A 16,702-nucleotide genomic window follows, 5' to 3' on the forward strand; every position below is an offset into this window, starting at 1 on the left:
CTGAACAGTGCAGGAAGGTGGGCAGCACAGACCACCCCCCAAACCACACCAGAAGACTTTGGTAGCCCCTGGTCCACCACAAACGGTTGGTCAGGGCTGAGACAAAGGGGTGTTTGAGGTTTGCTGGCAAGGCTGTAGTTTGAAGTTATGAGTCTTCCTCAGTCGAGTGAAACCCCTTTCTGGAGTCTGACTTTTGTGCAAAGTTGTTCCTCCAGTCATGCAAATGACTAATTTCTACATGTTCCTTTTCTGTTCTATTTACACTGCAATTTTGGACTTTCTAAGACACTGTTGATGTGCATCCTGCAAGCTCTGCCAACTGCTGGCAGCCTTTTCTTCCACCGAGCCATTTCTTCAATTACCCTTTTTTTGCATAGTTTATTTAATGAAAAGCCTGGAAGACCCCCAGGGACTCTCAGCTGGCTCCTGCCCCCACACAGACCACATCACTGCTAAGGCTGCAGGATTCAGCCTCCCATAGGTGCCCATGAGGAAGTTTGGCTGGTGCTGAACATTACAGCTCTAGTCTGTCCTGTAGGCAGAAGACATTGATGCTCAGGAGTAACCAGCTGCAGCAGATGTGACCAGATCTGGGGACCGCTGGCCATGCACCACAGACAGCACAGACCTGTCTCATTGCTAGACACAGAGGTCACCTGCAGAGACCACAGCATTGCCCAGCTTGCGTCAACTGCTCCGCCTGCACTCCAGCCTCTATCTTCAGTCCACAGCATCCTGCAGCCTGCCAGGCTCCCTTGCCATGAGTGCCTGGGGCAGTCCCACTAAGCATGCTGCTCTGTTGCCCCAAGTTTTTGTGTGCCCACAACTTCTGTCCCTTCCCCTCTCTTCTCCTGTTGAGTTTCAACTAAATGTCACTGCAGAGGTGCCCCTCCATTGAAAACTCTAGGGAGACTCCTCTGGGAAAATATTCACCATTGGAGGAAAAACACCAACCTCCCCTTCTTCCTATCTATCCCCATCTACTATCTGTTATTTAATCCACGTATACCTGGTGTATACACAACCCCCATTCCAACTGGCCAGGCATCTCAGCAAGCTCAGAGAACAAACCCTGCACCAGGTGTCAGTTTTGTTTAAAAGATCAGTGATATTTTTATACATATACATGTATATGGAAATCACATAATTTAATTTATAAAAGGGCATATTCGAAGAACACTTGCTGAAGGTTTTTTTACAAGCATCAGTCAGTTTGTTCTGTCAGGCCAAGGAGGCTGCAAGTATGAAGATGAAACACTGATAACCATATGTTGCTTCAGAAGAATATTTATTTGGTTGTAACTGATTTTTATTATTAAATTTTGCTCTTGAGTTTCTGTAAAATTTTATACTAGTCAGAGTTTTAACTATCAAAACTAGTATAATTATGTAAACCTTACTGTATCTCTGTGTAACCTTAACATTCAACCCACCAAATCCTGCCATATAAACTCTGAGCAGCAAGCACAAGCTGGGGAAATGGTCACCTAATTAGAAGAGCCCATTCTCTCAGGGTCAGCCTTCAGCATCATCTCACTCAATTGAGTGTTTTATTACTTTACTGCTAAAATGCATATTCTCTTACCTTGTAACTCAATCCTGAAACATGTTTCAGATACATGAGATTCAGCTATTAGTGATAAGCACAATAGAAACACCCTAAAGGAAATTAAGCATTGCTTATAAACATGCAATAAACATACAGAGTCATGAAGTGAACTGTGATTAAAAAAAAAAAAAAAAAAAGAAAAAAAGAAAAAGAAGGTGAGTGGCTACAAATTCATTGAACACTTTTCATCCTGGGCACTGAATGAATCAATCTCTTGTGAAATGTGACCATATCATTAAAGACTGATAGCGCATTGTTGTGGTTCCGCTCAAGTGGGCAGCCAAGCTCCACCACAGCCGCTCTCTCACTCCCCCTCCTCAAAGAGGAATGAGGAGAAAATATGTGAAAAGGGCTCAAAGGTTGGTATAAGGACGAGAAAATCACTCAGTAATTATTGTAACGGGCAAAACAGACTCGGCATAAGGAGATAGTAAGATTTATTGCCTATTACTAACAAGCTAGAGAAGTGAGAAACAAAGGAAAGAAAACAAAAGCACCTTCCCCCCCACCCATCCTCTTCCACCTCCTCCCCCCGAGCGGCGCAGGGGAACGGGGGAATGGGGGTTATGGTCAGTCTACAGAGCTTCTTCTCTGCCGCTCCTTCTCGGTCACTCTCGTCCCCTGTGCTGTGGGGTCCCTCCCACGGGATGCAGTCCTTGATGAACTGATCCAGCGTGGGCTTCCCACAGGCAGCAGCTCTTCCAGAACTGCTCCAGATATGGGTCTGTACCACGGGGTCCATCCCTCAGGAGAACACTGCTCCAACCTGACTCCCCCACGGGCAGCAGCTCCTGCCAGGTCACCTGCTCCTGCGTGGGCTCCTCTCCACGGGCTACAGGTCCGGCCCGGAATCTGCTCTGGCAGGGGTCTTCCACAGGTGGCAGCCTCCATCGGTGCAGGGCCACCTGCTCCACTGTGGTCTCCTCCACGGGCTGCAGCGTGGAACCCTGCTCCACCGTGGTACTCCATGGGCTGCAGGGGGACATCCTGCTTCACCATGGTCCTCACCACAGGCCGCAGGGGACTTCTGCTCCGGCGCCTGGAGCACCTCTCCCCCTCCTTCTGCACTGACCTTGGTGTCTGCAAGGCCGTTCCTCACTCCTTTCACTCTCCCAGCTGCTGTGTGGCGCAGCATTTTTTCCCTGTCTTAAATATGCTGTCACAGAGGCGCAAAACAACATCGGTTATTGGCTCAGCTCTGGAAAACAATGGGGCCCTTCCCAAACATGGGGCAGCTTCTAGATCTTTCTCACGGAAACCACCCCTATGGCCCCCTGCTACCAAAACCTTGCCACGTAAATCCACTACACACATACACCCTACCCTGACAAGCCTTGATTCTGCTGTTACAGAACTGGGTGTTTACCTTCACAACTATAATGCCTCATCTGCCACATCACACCAAAAAGCATAAATGGAGATCTGACTCATGCACAAGATGCAGCAGCCAGCTCTAGGCCAAGGACACTGCTCTGCTTAACAGGCCAAGCTATGTAATACATTCTGGTAGTTTCTTCCATGAAAAAGCAGGGGTAGCAGGGAAGGTAGATGAGCAAAAGTCCTCTTTTGTAAGTGAAATTACCAGGTACATTTCAAGTTGCCAGACAATTCTGCCAGGAATTATGAGAAAAAACAAAGACGAACAAACTGGGGAGTTTGGTTTTCCTAGTGAAGGCTGATAACAAGATCAAAATGGAAAGCATGAGGTGAAGATACCAACGGAGCATGAGGAAGGAGTGCGATGTTCTAATAGTCACACACATGGCTGCAACCATGAGTCTCACATCCCCTGCTAGTGAGGAACATGCAAAAGAAAGCCAGTTCCTATTTCTTATTCTGCCTGTGACTTCTAGCTTTACAGATACATCTGTGATCTCATCCTGAGATTTTTCTTCCTATCCCTTCTGTTGGGAGCAGAGTAGAACATGTGGAGATGTGACTTGTGTACAAATCTACGCAGTATTGTCAGTCTGCAGGTAGCTTCGTTCACATGGATTTGAGAGAGGAACAAAAATAGGGGAATGAAATAGGCTGAGAAAAGAACAGGAGAAGAACCTGGGTAAAAACAATTAAAGCAATGAATTGCAAGCAGAGATGATACAATGAACCATAGTTAAAAAGAATAGCTTGAACAGTTCAAAGTTCAGCTCTTGTGCAAACATTACAATCTGTTCTCATTGTCTGCAAACTGTCCAGCTCCAGCCAAAGTTCTGCTATGAGCTAAAGGGAACACATGTTGTCAGTTGTATTCTTGAAGTCCTTCTGCTAACTGATACAGAGACGCAAGAGCCAGCAATTTCAGACACAAAGAAATACAGAATGTAACCCTTTTCACCAGTTCTGAATCTGTCGTACATCACTTTGCTTTGATTTCACACAAAGGTGGCAGAGACCTCTCTCTAGGAATGAATAAATCTTAAAAACACAGTTGGACAGATTCATTTTACTGAAGATTGACCTGACAAGAATTATCAGCATTTCTCAAGAAGTCAACTATTCATTTAATTAAATACCAAACAATATTCATGCCTTGACCTTCAACAGTAACCTCTTCTTTAAGAAGAAAAGTACATTTACCAAGTCCAGTAGACTTGAAATGTTTTCTAATCACTTACTGTTCAATACTTGAAAATGTGTTAAAGGTTTCACAGGTCCCATGTCCCATTTTAGTCTGCTCCTCAGAAATGGGAACAATTAGCTGTACTGTTAGGGCCTGGTAACAAAATGACTTGAAAAAACAGGGTTCCTTCCACAGATACGTATGGAAACACAAAGACTCTAGATCTAGATGTGAGGCAGACTCCTGCCCCCATCCAGAGAAAGCTACAAAAGAAGGGAATCAAAAAGCTTGCAGGCACTGGCCTTGGGACTCCTCCTGAACAAGGGAAGCTTGTATCAGAGAGAAGATGCTAAGTGCTCCCAGGCTAGAGGCAGTGGAGGTGGTCAATCACGGTTCTTGTGTCTTGTGCACAGTGTAGAAAGAGCTGTTGATGAGGTCTTGGGGAAGGCTCTCACGTGCTTCCTGCATCCGGCACCGTGCCTTCTGGAAAGCCTCTGCAACACAGCAGGTGACAGCAAGTCAGAATGCATCAGACAGCCTCAGAGAAGAGGAAGGATAAGTCTGCCCACTGAACATCATCTCTCTCAGAATAGGAGTCTCACTAAGTACCACCAACAAAGCACCAGGATCTTGCTGCTCTCTTGACTTCCAGCCCTGTCTTTGCTCTGTGCATAATGGAATCAGAGACAGAGCCTGTGCACCACAGCCACAAGCTATGTTTTGTGCCAGGAATGACCAGGCAACCCAGCCTAGGCTTTGCCGTCATGGAGTGACTATCCCTCCTGCCTGCTGAGGGCTGATGCCTCAAGTTTCCAGCAATTTCAGGTCAGAACATTTAACCTCTGCTATGGACTCAGACCCAAGAGAGCTCACAGTGGGAGACAATCAACCCCACAGCAATGGATTCTCTCTGCCCACTCTGTGGGCAAAAGTGAGCCCGAGGCTCCCCAGGCAGAATGAGACTAAAAGCCCTACCCAAAACATTGTAGACAGAGCTCTGCTGGCTGAAGCCTCCAAGCCGGTCCAGTACACTCTGCATGCGATGCCTCGAGGCACTGGTCTCCAGAAAGGCTCTGCACAGAAGTACAGTTTGAAGTCAGGGCTGGAAGAACACTGCTGTGAAGATGGAACTTGCAATCACTGCAGCACTCACTTGGATTGCTGCAGGCAGTAAAGCCGGAACGTGACACTCCCTGTTGTCTCTGTGTGAAAACCAAAGCGGCTCAGACGCTCTCCCTGCAAAGACAGCAAAAGTTCTCCTAACAACCTGCAACCTGTTGCAGCAGGCTGACCCTGGCAAAAATGAGCATGCCCCACCAGAAGTTCATACTTGATTAAAAAAAATGGTGACCTGACAGACAATTTTCAGACAAGGACAGCACAAGCAAGGGCAAGGCAAGATTTCGGAACACATACAACCACTTCTCTAGGTTACACACACCTCAAAAGGCAGAGAGCTCTATCTCAGGGTTTGCCCATTCTTGTCTTACTCATAAGTATCAAAGGGGATCCATTTATTTAGCCAGAGGGACATGACCACCAGAGTATCTGTTCAAGTCCAGTCCAAACTGTCCACAGACATCTGAAGTCAAGAGACACCAGATTCTGTACCTGGGATGGGGCAGCCATGGATATAAGTACAGCCTGTGAATGAGAGGCTGGAGATCAGCCCTATGCAAAGGGATCTGGGGGTTATGGTCAACAACAAGTGGAACCTGAGTTAGCAGTGTGCCCTGGCAGCCAAAAGGACCAAGTGTATCCTGGGCTGCAGTAAGCACAGCAGAATTAGCCGGTCAAGGGGAGTGCTTGTCCTGCTCCACTCTGCACTGGTGCAGCCTCACCTTGAGGACTGTGGGCTACCTTGGGAGCCATGAGAGAAGGACATCAACCTCTCAGAGAAGTCCCAAAGAAGGGCAACAGACATGATGAAAGGCCTAGAGGGCATGGCGTAAGAAGAGAGTTCGATGTGGCTTGGTTTGTTCAGCTTAAAGAAGAGAAGGCACAGGGGTGACCTCATGGCAGCCTTCATCTTCCTCACCAGGGGGAGCGGAGGGGCAGGCACTGATCTCTTCTCTATGGTGCCCAGTGAGAGGACCTGAGGGAACAGCAGGATGCTGCCTCAGGGCAGGCTCAGACAGGAGCTGTCGGGAAAAGGCTCTTCACCAGGAGGCTTGTCAGGCACTGGAACAGGCTCCCCACGGAAGTGGTCACGGCACCAAAGCTGCCAGAGGTCCAGAAGTGCTTGCACAAGGCTCTCAGACACATGGCTTAATTTTCAGGTAGTTCTGTGTGGAGCCAGGAGTTGGGCTCAGTGATCCTCGTGGGTCCCTTCCAACTTGGGATAGTTTATGATTCTGCAGTTTCAAGAGCGTAATCCACCTTTTCCCAGCAAGAGCAATGTCCTGCAGTTGAGCCTACCTTGAAGGTTGCTGGTATCCTGACATAGGTCATATCCTCTAACTCAGGAGATCCACCAATGAAAAATCTCCTCAGTTCAGCAACAGTCCCCAGTTCCACAGGGCGCCAGGTAGGGATGGTGAGTATATGGAGACCTGACCACGGGACAGCACAATTTAGACAACAGAACAATTTAGCAGAACAATTTAGCTGCTCTGACCAACAATGTAAAGTCACAGAGGTCATCACAGTAGATGGATACCTACTGATCCCCAATGTCTTCCCAATAAGCAAGCCCCCGTCACACAGACAGCATTGAAACTACCCTTGCCTATGAGGAGCATCTACTTATTAATACATGAGAATGTCAGACTAGTTGTGAGCCTCAGATTCCATCTGGGACAAAGGGAGTCTATTGCTAGTATAAAGATGGACATGCAGCACTACACAAAAGCATCATAACATGCAATTTTGCAATGGAACCACTGAAGGAGAAAGGACAGCAACACATGATGCTTCTCAACAAGGTATAACAGTGCACGATACATAAAATCTCTCTTTGCTGCCTCACAGACAGCTAGCTATTCCCTTCAGTATGCAAAGGTAAAGCAACGCCAGGACGGGATGCATCCGTTCCCAAGAGAACCATTCAACTCTCATTTCCCTAGACACTTAACATAATGTCCCAAGGATGTTTTACCTGGAGATGCTGGCAGCACCAATGAACCATACCCTTCAACACGGTATCTCTGCCAGAAATCAAGGGACAGAACCTCAAAGTAGAGAACAGGCCATTGAGGGAGACAGTCTGCAAGGAAAAGGAGCAGATTGCAACTTTTTAAAAGCTGTAGAGGGAGATCATCATAGCGGGGAAAAAAATACTAAATGACTAACTCTGCTAGCAAGGAGCCCTTTCTGTATTTCTCCTAAAATGACAGACATAGGTGTATGGGTGATTATTTTCCCCTATAAAAGCTGAACCCTCAGACTTGAGACTGAAAACAAAATTATTGGTAAGTTGCTAAAAATTTGGGAAAATTCTTTGCTTTGATGAGTCTCTGACAGCAAGTCCAAACCGGTTTCTCTATCGTTTGGGCAGACAAGGCACTCTTCTGCAAACAATTGATGCAAAACATGGGAACCTTTTTATCTCTGACCTTTCTCATCATTGTTGGGGGATTATTAACTTGGATTGCCCTACCCGCCTCCAAGCATTCATTTATTTTCTCCATGGTGAAACAAACTCATCATATTTATTCTAGGCTGAAAGTTTGTTAATGTTGAATACTCCAATCCAAAGTGTTGGCTGAATACTCAAATACAATGCATACACTGGATTCAAGTGGCAGACATGCTGTAAAGCTGTCCCTGGTGATTGCAAAACAAAGAGCAGAGGGGTTGGTGAGGAAACAGTAGCAACACAATGAAGCAGTAGAAAAAGGCAGCAGAGAAGTCCAGCCTAAAATAGAGATGGAAATTTCGAAGTGACATAGACAATATGAAGATTATACAGGTCACTGAGTGTGTCTACTAACTTAAGATTCAGCACATAGTTTTAGCTGTGTACAAAAATAGGCCCATTTCTTCCACTGCTCTATGCAGTACAACATGCACGGCAATGCAGACCAGCATGTCAGGCATTTTGAGACAGACATGCTAAGACCCAAGTAGTTTTGCATATGGATGAAGCTGACTACAACCTGGAAGCAGAACAATGTCAATGAATACATACAAATACTAACACATTGCTGGGGAGGGCAAACTTAGTATGTGTCCTGAGCTTACGCGGTGATGGGGTGAACATCTTCTGATTGAGCAACGTTTCCCTGAAGTGGTCATGGCACTAAGCCTGCTGGAGTTCAAGAAGCATTTGGACAACGTTGTCAGAAATATACTCTGATTTTTGGGTGGTCCTGTGTGGAGTTGGACAACACAATCCTTGTGCGCCACTTCCAGCTAGGGATATTCTATGATTCTATAGTTTTACAATTCTGTGATTCCCTTTGTTTACAGATGTCCTTTCACCTTGGCAAGTCAAACAAGTCAAACAAGTCATCAACAAGTCAAACAGCATGATGCCTACACTGCAACCAAGAGACGTCAGAGCTTTATATTTCAGAGAAACAAGGAGACGTACCTTCTGATTCATTTTCTTGGGAGAAAAACATCTCCAAAGTGAAGGGGTAGCAGAAGTACGCCACATTATCCTAGAAAAGGAATGAGACAGAGATCAGATTCCTGGAGGAGAAAGTTCCATCACTGGTATCACAGGGGGTACAGAAAGCAGGGAGAAAAGAAATAATGGTAGAGCACTAATGATATCCAGACAAGATCAATCTCATCACGCTAAGAAACACTTGACTGCACAATGGATCTGCACACAATCCTATGCCATGTTGACAGAACAGGCTAAAATAAAAATAATGAAAATAATGAAAAAGAGCAAAACACACCTCAAATGATCATTCAGCCATTTGCATAACTATTACAGAATGCTACAGTCTATACAGGAGCCAAGCAAAATACCTCAAACAACAGTCCTACCAAAATGTTGTATGATAATGATTTTAATATGCAAGTCAGTTCACATCAAATACATAAAAATACATTAAATTTTATTGATTATATTAATACATTAAAACTTTATAAAATTCAGATTTTACTGTCTCTCAGAGAAGAGCTGGAAGAAAGGTTGATTCTGATAAATCAGTTTTGAGACTGTTTGCACTCCAGACTCAGGCAAGCCAGAACAATTCTCCATTAACTCTGCACATTTGAGAACACAAAAATCAAAGATCCAAAGGCAATCAGCCAGAAGAAAGGAAAAAGTAAGGTTCCAGAAACTGCTCTGACCTTTTATCTGAATACAGCAGAACATGTAAAACATGACGTTTTTCATGCTTTTTTTCAAGTATAACAACAAGGAGGATTCCAAATATGCTCTGCTCTTGAAGGGAGCTATCATGCTAGAATCTTGGTTGAATAAATCTGTAAGTTGTTATACATTTCAGTTCAGAGAATGACTGTTCAAACTCTGCTCTGCAGGTCTGAAAGCATCCTTACCCAGTCCTCTGTCTTGGTGGCACAGGTCTGTGTCACTCCTGATAGCTGCTGGAATGCGGGGCTTGACCAGTCTGGGAGAAGAGAATGTGAGCGCAGGGGGTGAATACTTTGGGTAAGAGGAATGATTCATATACCAGAGCAGCTCAAAGGAGAAAGTCAGAACCAGATGTTCCTCCACACTGAATTTCCCTAGGGGCATCCTGCCCCATCTTGTTCCAGGTGCTCTCCAGAACACCCTGGACATATGAGAGCACCAACTCCATCTTTGGACAATGGTAGAACCTTTTCGAAATGCACATAGAAGCAAAAGCAGCATCTCAGGCAAACATCAGGCTATAACCAGAAGGGAGCCAGGGCCATAGCTTCAGGGGGATTAAACACATAGCAGGACGTGCATGTTAGTGTTGGGAAGCTTATTTATCAGTCAAAGCTGAATACATCAGTGTCAACACAAAACATAAAAACACAATGCTGGGCAGTGAAATCAGACAAGGTCATTGCTGAGGCAGAAAAGACAGGAAGGCTTTTCTCTGCAGCATCAGGAATGAACCTGGGGTAGTTTGCTGGAAACGATCACCTCTGGTTAAGAAGTCTGTGGACCAAATCCAGCCAAATTTGGAACAGACAAGAGGGGAAGATGCTGACATATTCAAACATGTCAGTTTAGTTCAAACCACCGAGTTCTGCACTTTTAGCTCTGAAGATTTCTATTTAGATCTCAGACCCTACATTACCTTTTACTAACTTTTAGCAAAGCTGATCTGACTGACTAGCTTAAGCATGCTTTATTCTTTGTGATATGGCTGGAAGCATGAATACTCACGGCCAGGCAGCTCCAGGAAGAAATGAACATAGAGGTTGTCATACTCATAGCCTTGAGCTGAAACTGAGAAGAGAGAATGAATTTCAGCAGCTAACTTCCACACTAACTCCTCCATTATACACTGAAGACTTTTGGGAGAGGCATCACAAATAACCTCAGCACAACCAGTTACTGCTAGAAGCTGGGAAAAGGCTAGGTCTTTGAAGTAAAAGAATAAGACCTCAGAAAAGATTTTCTCAAGACTAGCCTATCCACATATAACTAACCAGATTAGAGAGATCACAAAATTAATTGCCTTCTTTGCTATGTCTGTTAATTCCCCTATCTGTTGTCCTTTATTCAGAACTCTGTCTTCCTAGAAAAGCTGCAGTATCTATAAACCTCCAATCAGTAAATGCCACTTGAGGGTTAGTCTGCAAAAACAGTGGAGAAGAGGGAGTAAGTAGAGAATTTTAGGGAGAGAATCACCTACTCTAGACCAGGTTGTGAACCAAAAATCTTTAGACCTTTCATAGCCTCAGCCATCCCAGCACACCTAGATTTGCCCCTACAGTTACTGTTCATAATGAGGACTCACCTACTTCTCCATTCACAAAAAGACGCAATGTACCAGGAAGAGTCTGTAAAAACAAGCAGATAAAGGGCTTAGAGACCGCTGGTGGAACCTCTTTCAGTTCCCCCCCGCCCCTTCAGGGTCTCACATGGATATCCTACAGACATTTGTACTTGAATGCTTTGCTTTGCTGGTCAGGGAGAAATCATCACTTCTTGCATCAACCTGTCATCCTTTCCAGAAGTCAGCAGTCCCTCTGGATAGAGGCTCCCTATGAAGACCAAATTCCTGTACTGCAGGAATTCACTACTCTGTAAAGCAGATCTACAGATTTCTAGATGGATATAAAAATGTAGTGAGAAGTCACTTGCAAAAATCATAAAATCATAGTCCTGGTTCTCCTGTAGTGTTCTTGCATATGCTCAAGAGTGTGAAAAAAAATAACAACAACCAAAATAACAAAGCCAAAAATCCATAGGACAAATTGAAACACACTTAGCTTAACTAGCTGCAGGAAAGAGTACAACAACTTTCCTACTTTGGCAAACAATACTTTAGCAAAAAACAAACAAACAAACAAACAAACAAAAAAGGCTGCAGCCTAGGTAACTTAGTGAGCAAGAAAACTGTGCATGAGAAAAGAAAAATTTAATGAGTTTGAAGGTTGGGAGGAGCTGTTTACTTGAGCAAAGTGGGACATGGATACATTTGATATTCAAGAAGTTAACAGCAATCTCTATCCCAAAAGATACAAATCCTCTTTCTGTCTTACTACAGTCAAAGACCTTCAAACAACGGATGCAGTCTCACTGAGACTGTAGCATTCAGCATGCTCTGCTACAGGTCTGATAGATGCATGTTGGACCTTCTCAGGCCCCATATCCATTGCAATCATACTCTTTCAATCCAATTTTCAGTAGGAGGCCATGAGGTAAAAGCTGCCAACACACCCCCAGAACAACACAATCTTTGGAGACTGGTACAGAAGCCAGCCATGTGAACAGCCTGCAAAGGCTCCAGGTCCCTGCTGAGTGCTGCTGGTACTCACCGTCTCAAATTCTGAGCCTACAAGACCACTGAGGTACTCCTTGTGTCGACTGTACAGCTGAAAACACAGAACAAGTGGATTAGAGTGTCTTCTTGATTATAGGTTTTTACTTATATTACTGCAAAAAAATGTAATGGATATGTAACTTAAAACCAACTTAAACTGTTGACAGGCTCAGCTAACAGTTTTTTGCTTTTATAGTAGATACGGAGAATGTAAGAATTTAATAGAACAAAAGATGCATAACTGCTAGCACTGCATGAAGCTCCAGCTTCAGAAGAAACCTCATCAAAGGTCAATATGAGGTAAAAAGAAGCTCCAAAGAATCAGCAGTTCTTATGTGACATAATGGGAGATTAGTGTACCTAGGTCAGGATTTCCTAATTGGCCACAAAACCAATAAGGAACTGTACAAACTAAAATTAAAAATGAAAACAGACTAAGTATCCTTATAGACTGCCACAGGCAAAAAGACAATTAAAAAAGGTCAAGGCACAAAAAGAGTATCTCAAGTATCCTGGAACATCATGGGTCATGAGAAATCATTCAGGAAATATACAGGCAGCAGGAGGAAACCCAATGAAAGGGTTTGCCCACTGCTTGAAAGGGAAGAAAAACCACTGGCAGGTGACGCTATTGATGGTTTCTTTCATCAGCTCCTGCTACATATATCAACTACAGTCAATAGCCAACACAAGTTTACCAGTGGCAAAAAGACAAGGCCCTCAACCTAGTTTAAGGAATGAAGCAGTCAGGGAGTATTTATTGGAGTTCTTGTATCACTGAACATGATGAAACTCACTGCAAGCGACATTCATTTTGTAGCTCTAACAATTATGTCTAGTTGAAGGTCTTTATTCCCTTGGTCAAATCAGGACGACTAGCCAATATAATCAACAGAGGCCAGTCCTTACATCTCTGAACACACGCTGCTCACGTTCCTCCTCCTCTTGCTGCACTTGGATGGATGCATTCTCAATGGTGTATTTCCACAGCTCTCGCTTCTGTCTATCCAGCTCAATCCTGCAGAACCCCAAAATGCACGGGGAAAACCCCATTATGCAGAAAACAGACCCAGCAATATTATCAGCTGTTCCATCATAAAACACCAATCGCCCCATCAAGGCCTGAACAGAAACAAAATGTCACTAACAGCCCTCTCCTCATTCTTGAGTGCCTGACAGCATCAATAACTCAGAGAGACTTGCTTTTGTCCATTGTACACATAACCTGTATTCCTAGGAACTGGCTCCAAAGCCCCACACATCATATGCACAGTAACACCAAGCACAAGGAAACAATAGCCCTGTCTTAGAAACCTTTGGAATAAACCTAAATAATAGCCCTCAATTTAAGTGCAGACTCACTGCCTAAGGGGTAATCAGGAGACAGCAATTTCAGCCCTCCATACCAGTCCCAAATGTGGTACCAGCCCTGTCCCGCTCACCAGTAGGCTCCTTTGGTGCCAGTAAAGTCAGGCTTCACTGTGATCACCCCATTGCCATCCACCTTGATTGTACAAAGAACACGTTCATATTCCCTTTGACCAAGCCTAATGGAAGACATCAAGAAACACAAAGACAGTCTAAACAGAGCACGTGGACATTTTCTTGCTCCGGAACAGCAGAGCTGGTAAAAGCACATGGAGGTACATAAGGGAATAAATATACCAATACTTCCCTACATTAGTTTAAGAAGCCTTTTGGAGGGATACATTCCATACCTCCCAAGAAGTAGAGAGAAAACAGCAGCTTGAGTTACTGTGCTCTTTGAATTCCCTCCCCTTAACTACTGAGAGAAACAGAGTCGAGTAAGGAGAGGAGATGGGTTTGTTTCTGGGAAATTAAGATTATTTGGGAATTTTACTTACTTCCCATAAGGTCCCAAGTCCCCCATGATGTACATAGTCTGAACAGGAGTGTTAATCACATGATTGTTCTTTATAAATTCTTCTGAGGGCTCCCAGGTGATGATTTTTGACTTAAGAGAATTCGCTTCTCTGTCAACAACACAAGCACAACTTATTGTCAACAGAACTCACTGAGGTAGCCAGCAATTGACTCTCCCACAATGAGGAGTCAAACTGCCAGACTCTGAGTGCAACACAGCTCAAGCCACCAACTTCCACGGACCAGGCTGCTCTGCAGCTGGGACAACAGGAAACCTGCATTAGCAAGCTCCAACCCGGTTGCACTCACATTGGTTTACGGTCTTGTCTTCTCCTCCTCACATTGGCCATCCTCTCTGCCAGATATGACGGCACCTCATGATCTGAGTCAGTTACCTTCTGGCAGTGCTGAAGGAGAGAAACAGAATAGAAACAGCTTAAATACAACAGGACTTCTTTCTCAAACATCTCCACTCCTGGAGAATAGAACAGGTATTTACATACATATACATGGACAAACTGCTAAAAGACCATAGAGTTGATTCACTGCTCTTGTGGAAAAGCAGAGGTGAAGTCCATCCAGCAAGTTACGTACAGATGTGATGAAAGTTTCCCTCCCTATTTTACTGATTGGTCCTTGTAATAGGAATGTGTGTTAACTTTGTTGGTATGCATATGGCATGTATGTATATATATTAGTTTGCATTTTATGCTCATGAGTGGAATTTCTTGTTCATACAGTAAGCAAACTAAAAGACACCTGCTCATCACAAGGTCCAGAGACAGCCCAACCTTGGGGTAAGTACTTTGCTATTCTGCTACTTGGATGATCAAAGAAGCAGAACTGCAGACAACCAAGATCCTAGCACCCTAAGCCCCTCTAAAATCCACTTGAAACCTCACGCCCCACATTTGGGGTCACAACTATTACAATATCAATCCAGGAATGACTGGATCAGAAGCTGTTTTAAGTTTCACTCAGCTACATTACAAATCATCCATCTAAACATCCCCAGTTTTCCAGGCAGGGTCATGCTGCCCCTCACAATTTCCTGCCAGTGAGGCTGAACAGTAAACAGGATAAAGGGGTCTCTTCCCATCCTTGGGCCATTAAGACAGCATGAATTAAGACTGCTAGAAAGCATTGTGCATGAATCACCTCATGCATATGAATAAACGTGTGCCTTGTAATTCTGTATTCTGTGTCCAGACTTCTCACCTTGGTTGGTAACAAGCCAGCATTTTTCTAACAGAGCAACTCTACAATGCCAAGTCCCTCCAACCTGTACATTGCACTGAAACAGGGAGACCTCATGCTGGGTCTGGGATGCCAGGTGAAGCTGCCTGCAGAAGCAGTATGTTCTCCTGCTCCCAAGATATATGGATTGCTTCTCCATGGCCAAGAAATGACAAACATTCCCTCTGCAGTGGGCCTAGTGTTGTTGACAGATACTGCTGTAAAGATTATGCAAAACAAAAAGCTGGTACCTCCTCTAGGTTGGTGAATCGGTCATGATCAGTGTAGGTGAAGATGCGATAGTTCTTCCGACCCCCAGCCTTCTCCAGTTTCAGGATCTCCTTGTGGTACTGCCGGTCCAGGTGAGTTTGACAGGCTGACTCATTTTGATAAAGATCTACCTCAAACTGAGAGCACCACAGGTAAAACGTAAAAGCTGCATTTCATCAGCAAGCTCAGGGCCAAAGTTTTTCAGCTGAGATTTGTGGAGACACCAAAATGCTGCACTTGGGTCACAACAACCCAGTGCAGCAATACAGACTTGGAGAAGGGCGGCTGCAAAGCTGCCCAGCAGAAAAGGACCTGGGGGTGCTGGTGGTGTGCCCGGGTGGCCAAGAGGGTTAACAACAGACTGGCCGGCATCAGAAACAGCATAGCCAGCAGGACTAGGGAGAAAAGACCTTCAAGATCACTGAGTCGAACAAGGGGATAGTCCCCTATACTGGTAAGACCACTACAAGAAGGATACTGGGCTGCTGGAACACATCCAGAGAAGAGCAACAGAGCTAGAAAACAGGACTTATGAGGAGTGGCTGTGGGAACTGGGGCCGTTTAGTCTGGAGAAGAAGACGCTAAGGAGAGAACTCATCACTCTCTAGATCTGCCTGAAAGCTGTCCCCCTGCTGGGGCCCCGCTCGCCCCGACACAGGGGAGCCGTCGGTCGGTACAGCGAGGAGAAACAGCCGCCGCACACCCACCTGGCTGAAGAGCTTCTCCTGCCACCCGACCTCGGCCTCCTCTTCCTCGTCCGGGGGCCGCCGGGCATCTGCGGTAAGGGGTCGGTCACCACCGGCAGCGCCCAGGAGCGCCGCCCCGCGGGGCTTCCCACTTACCTGGCGAGGCGCGGGCGGCCAGCGCCAGGAGCTCGGGGCCGCGCGGTGCGGAGAGCGGCGGCGGCGGCGGCGAGGCCTGAGCCGGGAGGGGCCCGGCGGCCGTGACCCGCTGGATACGGACCCTGCGGGGGGACAGGGAGGAAGAGTGAGAGGGAGCAACCCCCGGAGCCGGGCCGAGCCACGCCGGGCGCTCACCGGAGGCGCAGGTTGCGCACTGGGTCGCGGGAGCGGTACACGGCGCCGCCCGCCTCAGCGCCCCACAGCCGCTCCGCCATGGCCCCTCACCATAGACACGGGGCGGTGGCGGCCGCGGCGCCTCCACCCGGCCGGAGGGCGCCGAGCGGCCGTGGCTCCGCCCCGGCCGGGCTGCGGCAGGGCCCGTTCCCCCGCGGGCCTCCGGCTCGGCCTCGAA

At 46.0% G+C, this 16,702-nt stretch overlaps 1 protein-coding gene across 1 annotated transcript; it reads right to left on the reverse strand.

Annotated features, from left to right (window-relative positions):
- Window positions 1-952: 952 nt before the first annotated feature.
- On the reverse strand, window positions 953-16,565 carry MKS1 (MKS transition zone complex subunit 1; the record flags this gene model as incomplete). The annotated part of the gene is made up of 18 exons (XM_082776302.1): window positions 953-4,663; window positions 5,145-5,242; window positions 5,323-5,405; window positions 6,588-6,721; window positions 7,267-7,374; window positions 8,704-8,773; window positions 9,630-9,700; window positions 10,453-10,515; window positions 11,030-11,072; window positions 12,054-12,110; window positions 12,968-13,076; window positions 13,501-13,605; window positions 13,924-14,052; window positions 14,252-14,349; window positions 15,430-15,585; window positions 16,156-16,223; window positions 16,291-16,412; window positions 16,486-16,565. 18 exons carry the CDS (start codon window positions 16,563-16,565, stop codon window positions 4,557-4,559), a joined length of 1,701 nt encoding a protein of 566 aa, XP_082632428.1. The 3' UTR covers window positions 953-4,556.
- Between the last annotated feature and the right edge of the window lie 137 nt (window positions 16,566-16,702).

Source organism: Aythya marila (assembly GCF_965140915.1).
Source record: "Aythya marila genome assembly, chromosome: 20".
Taxonomy (NCBI): Eukaryota; Metazoa; Chordata; class Aves; order Anseriformes; family Anatidae; genus Aythya; species Aythya marila.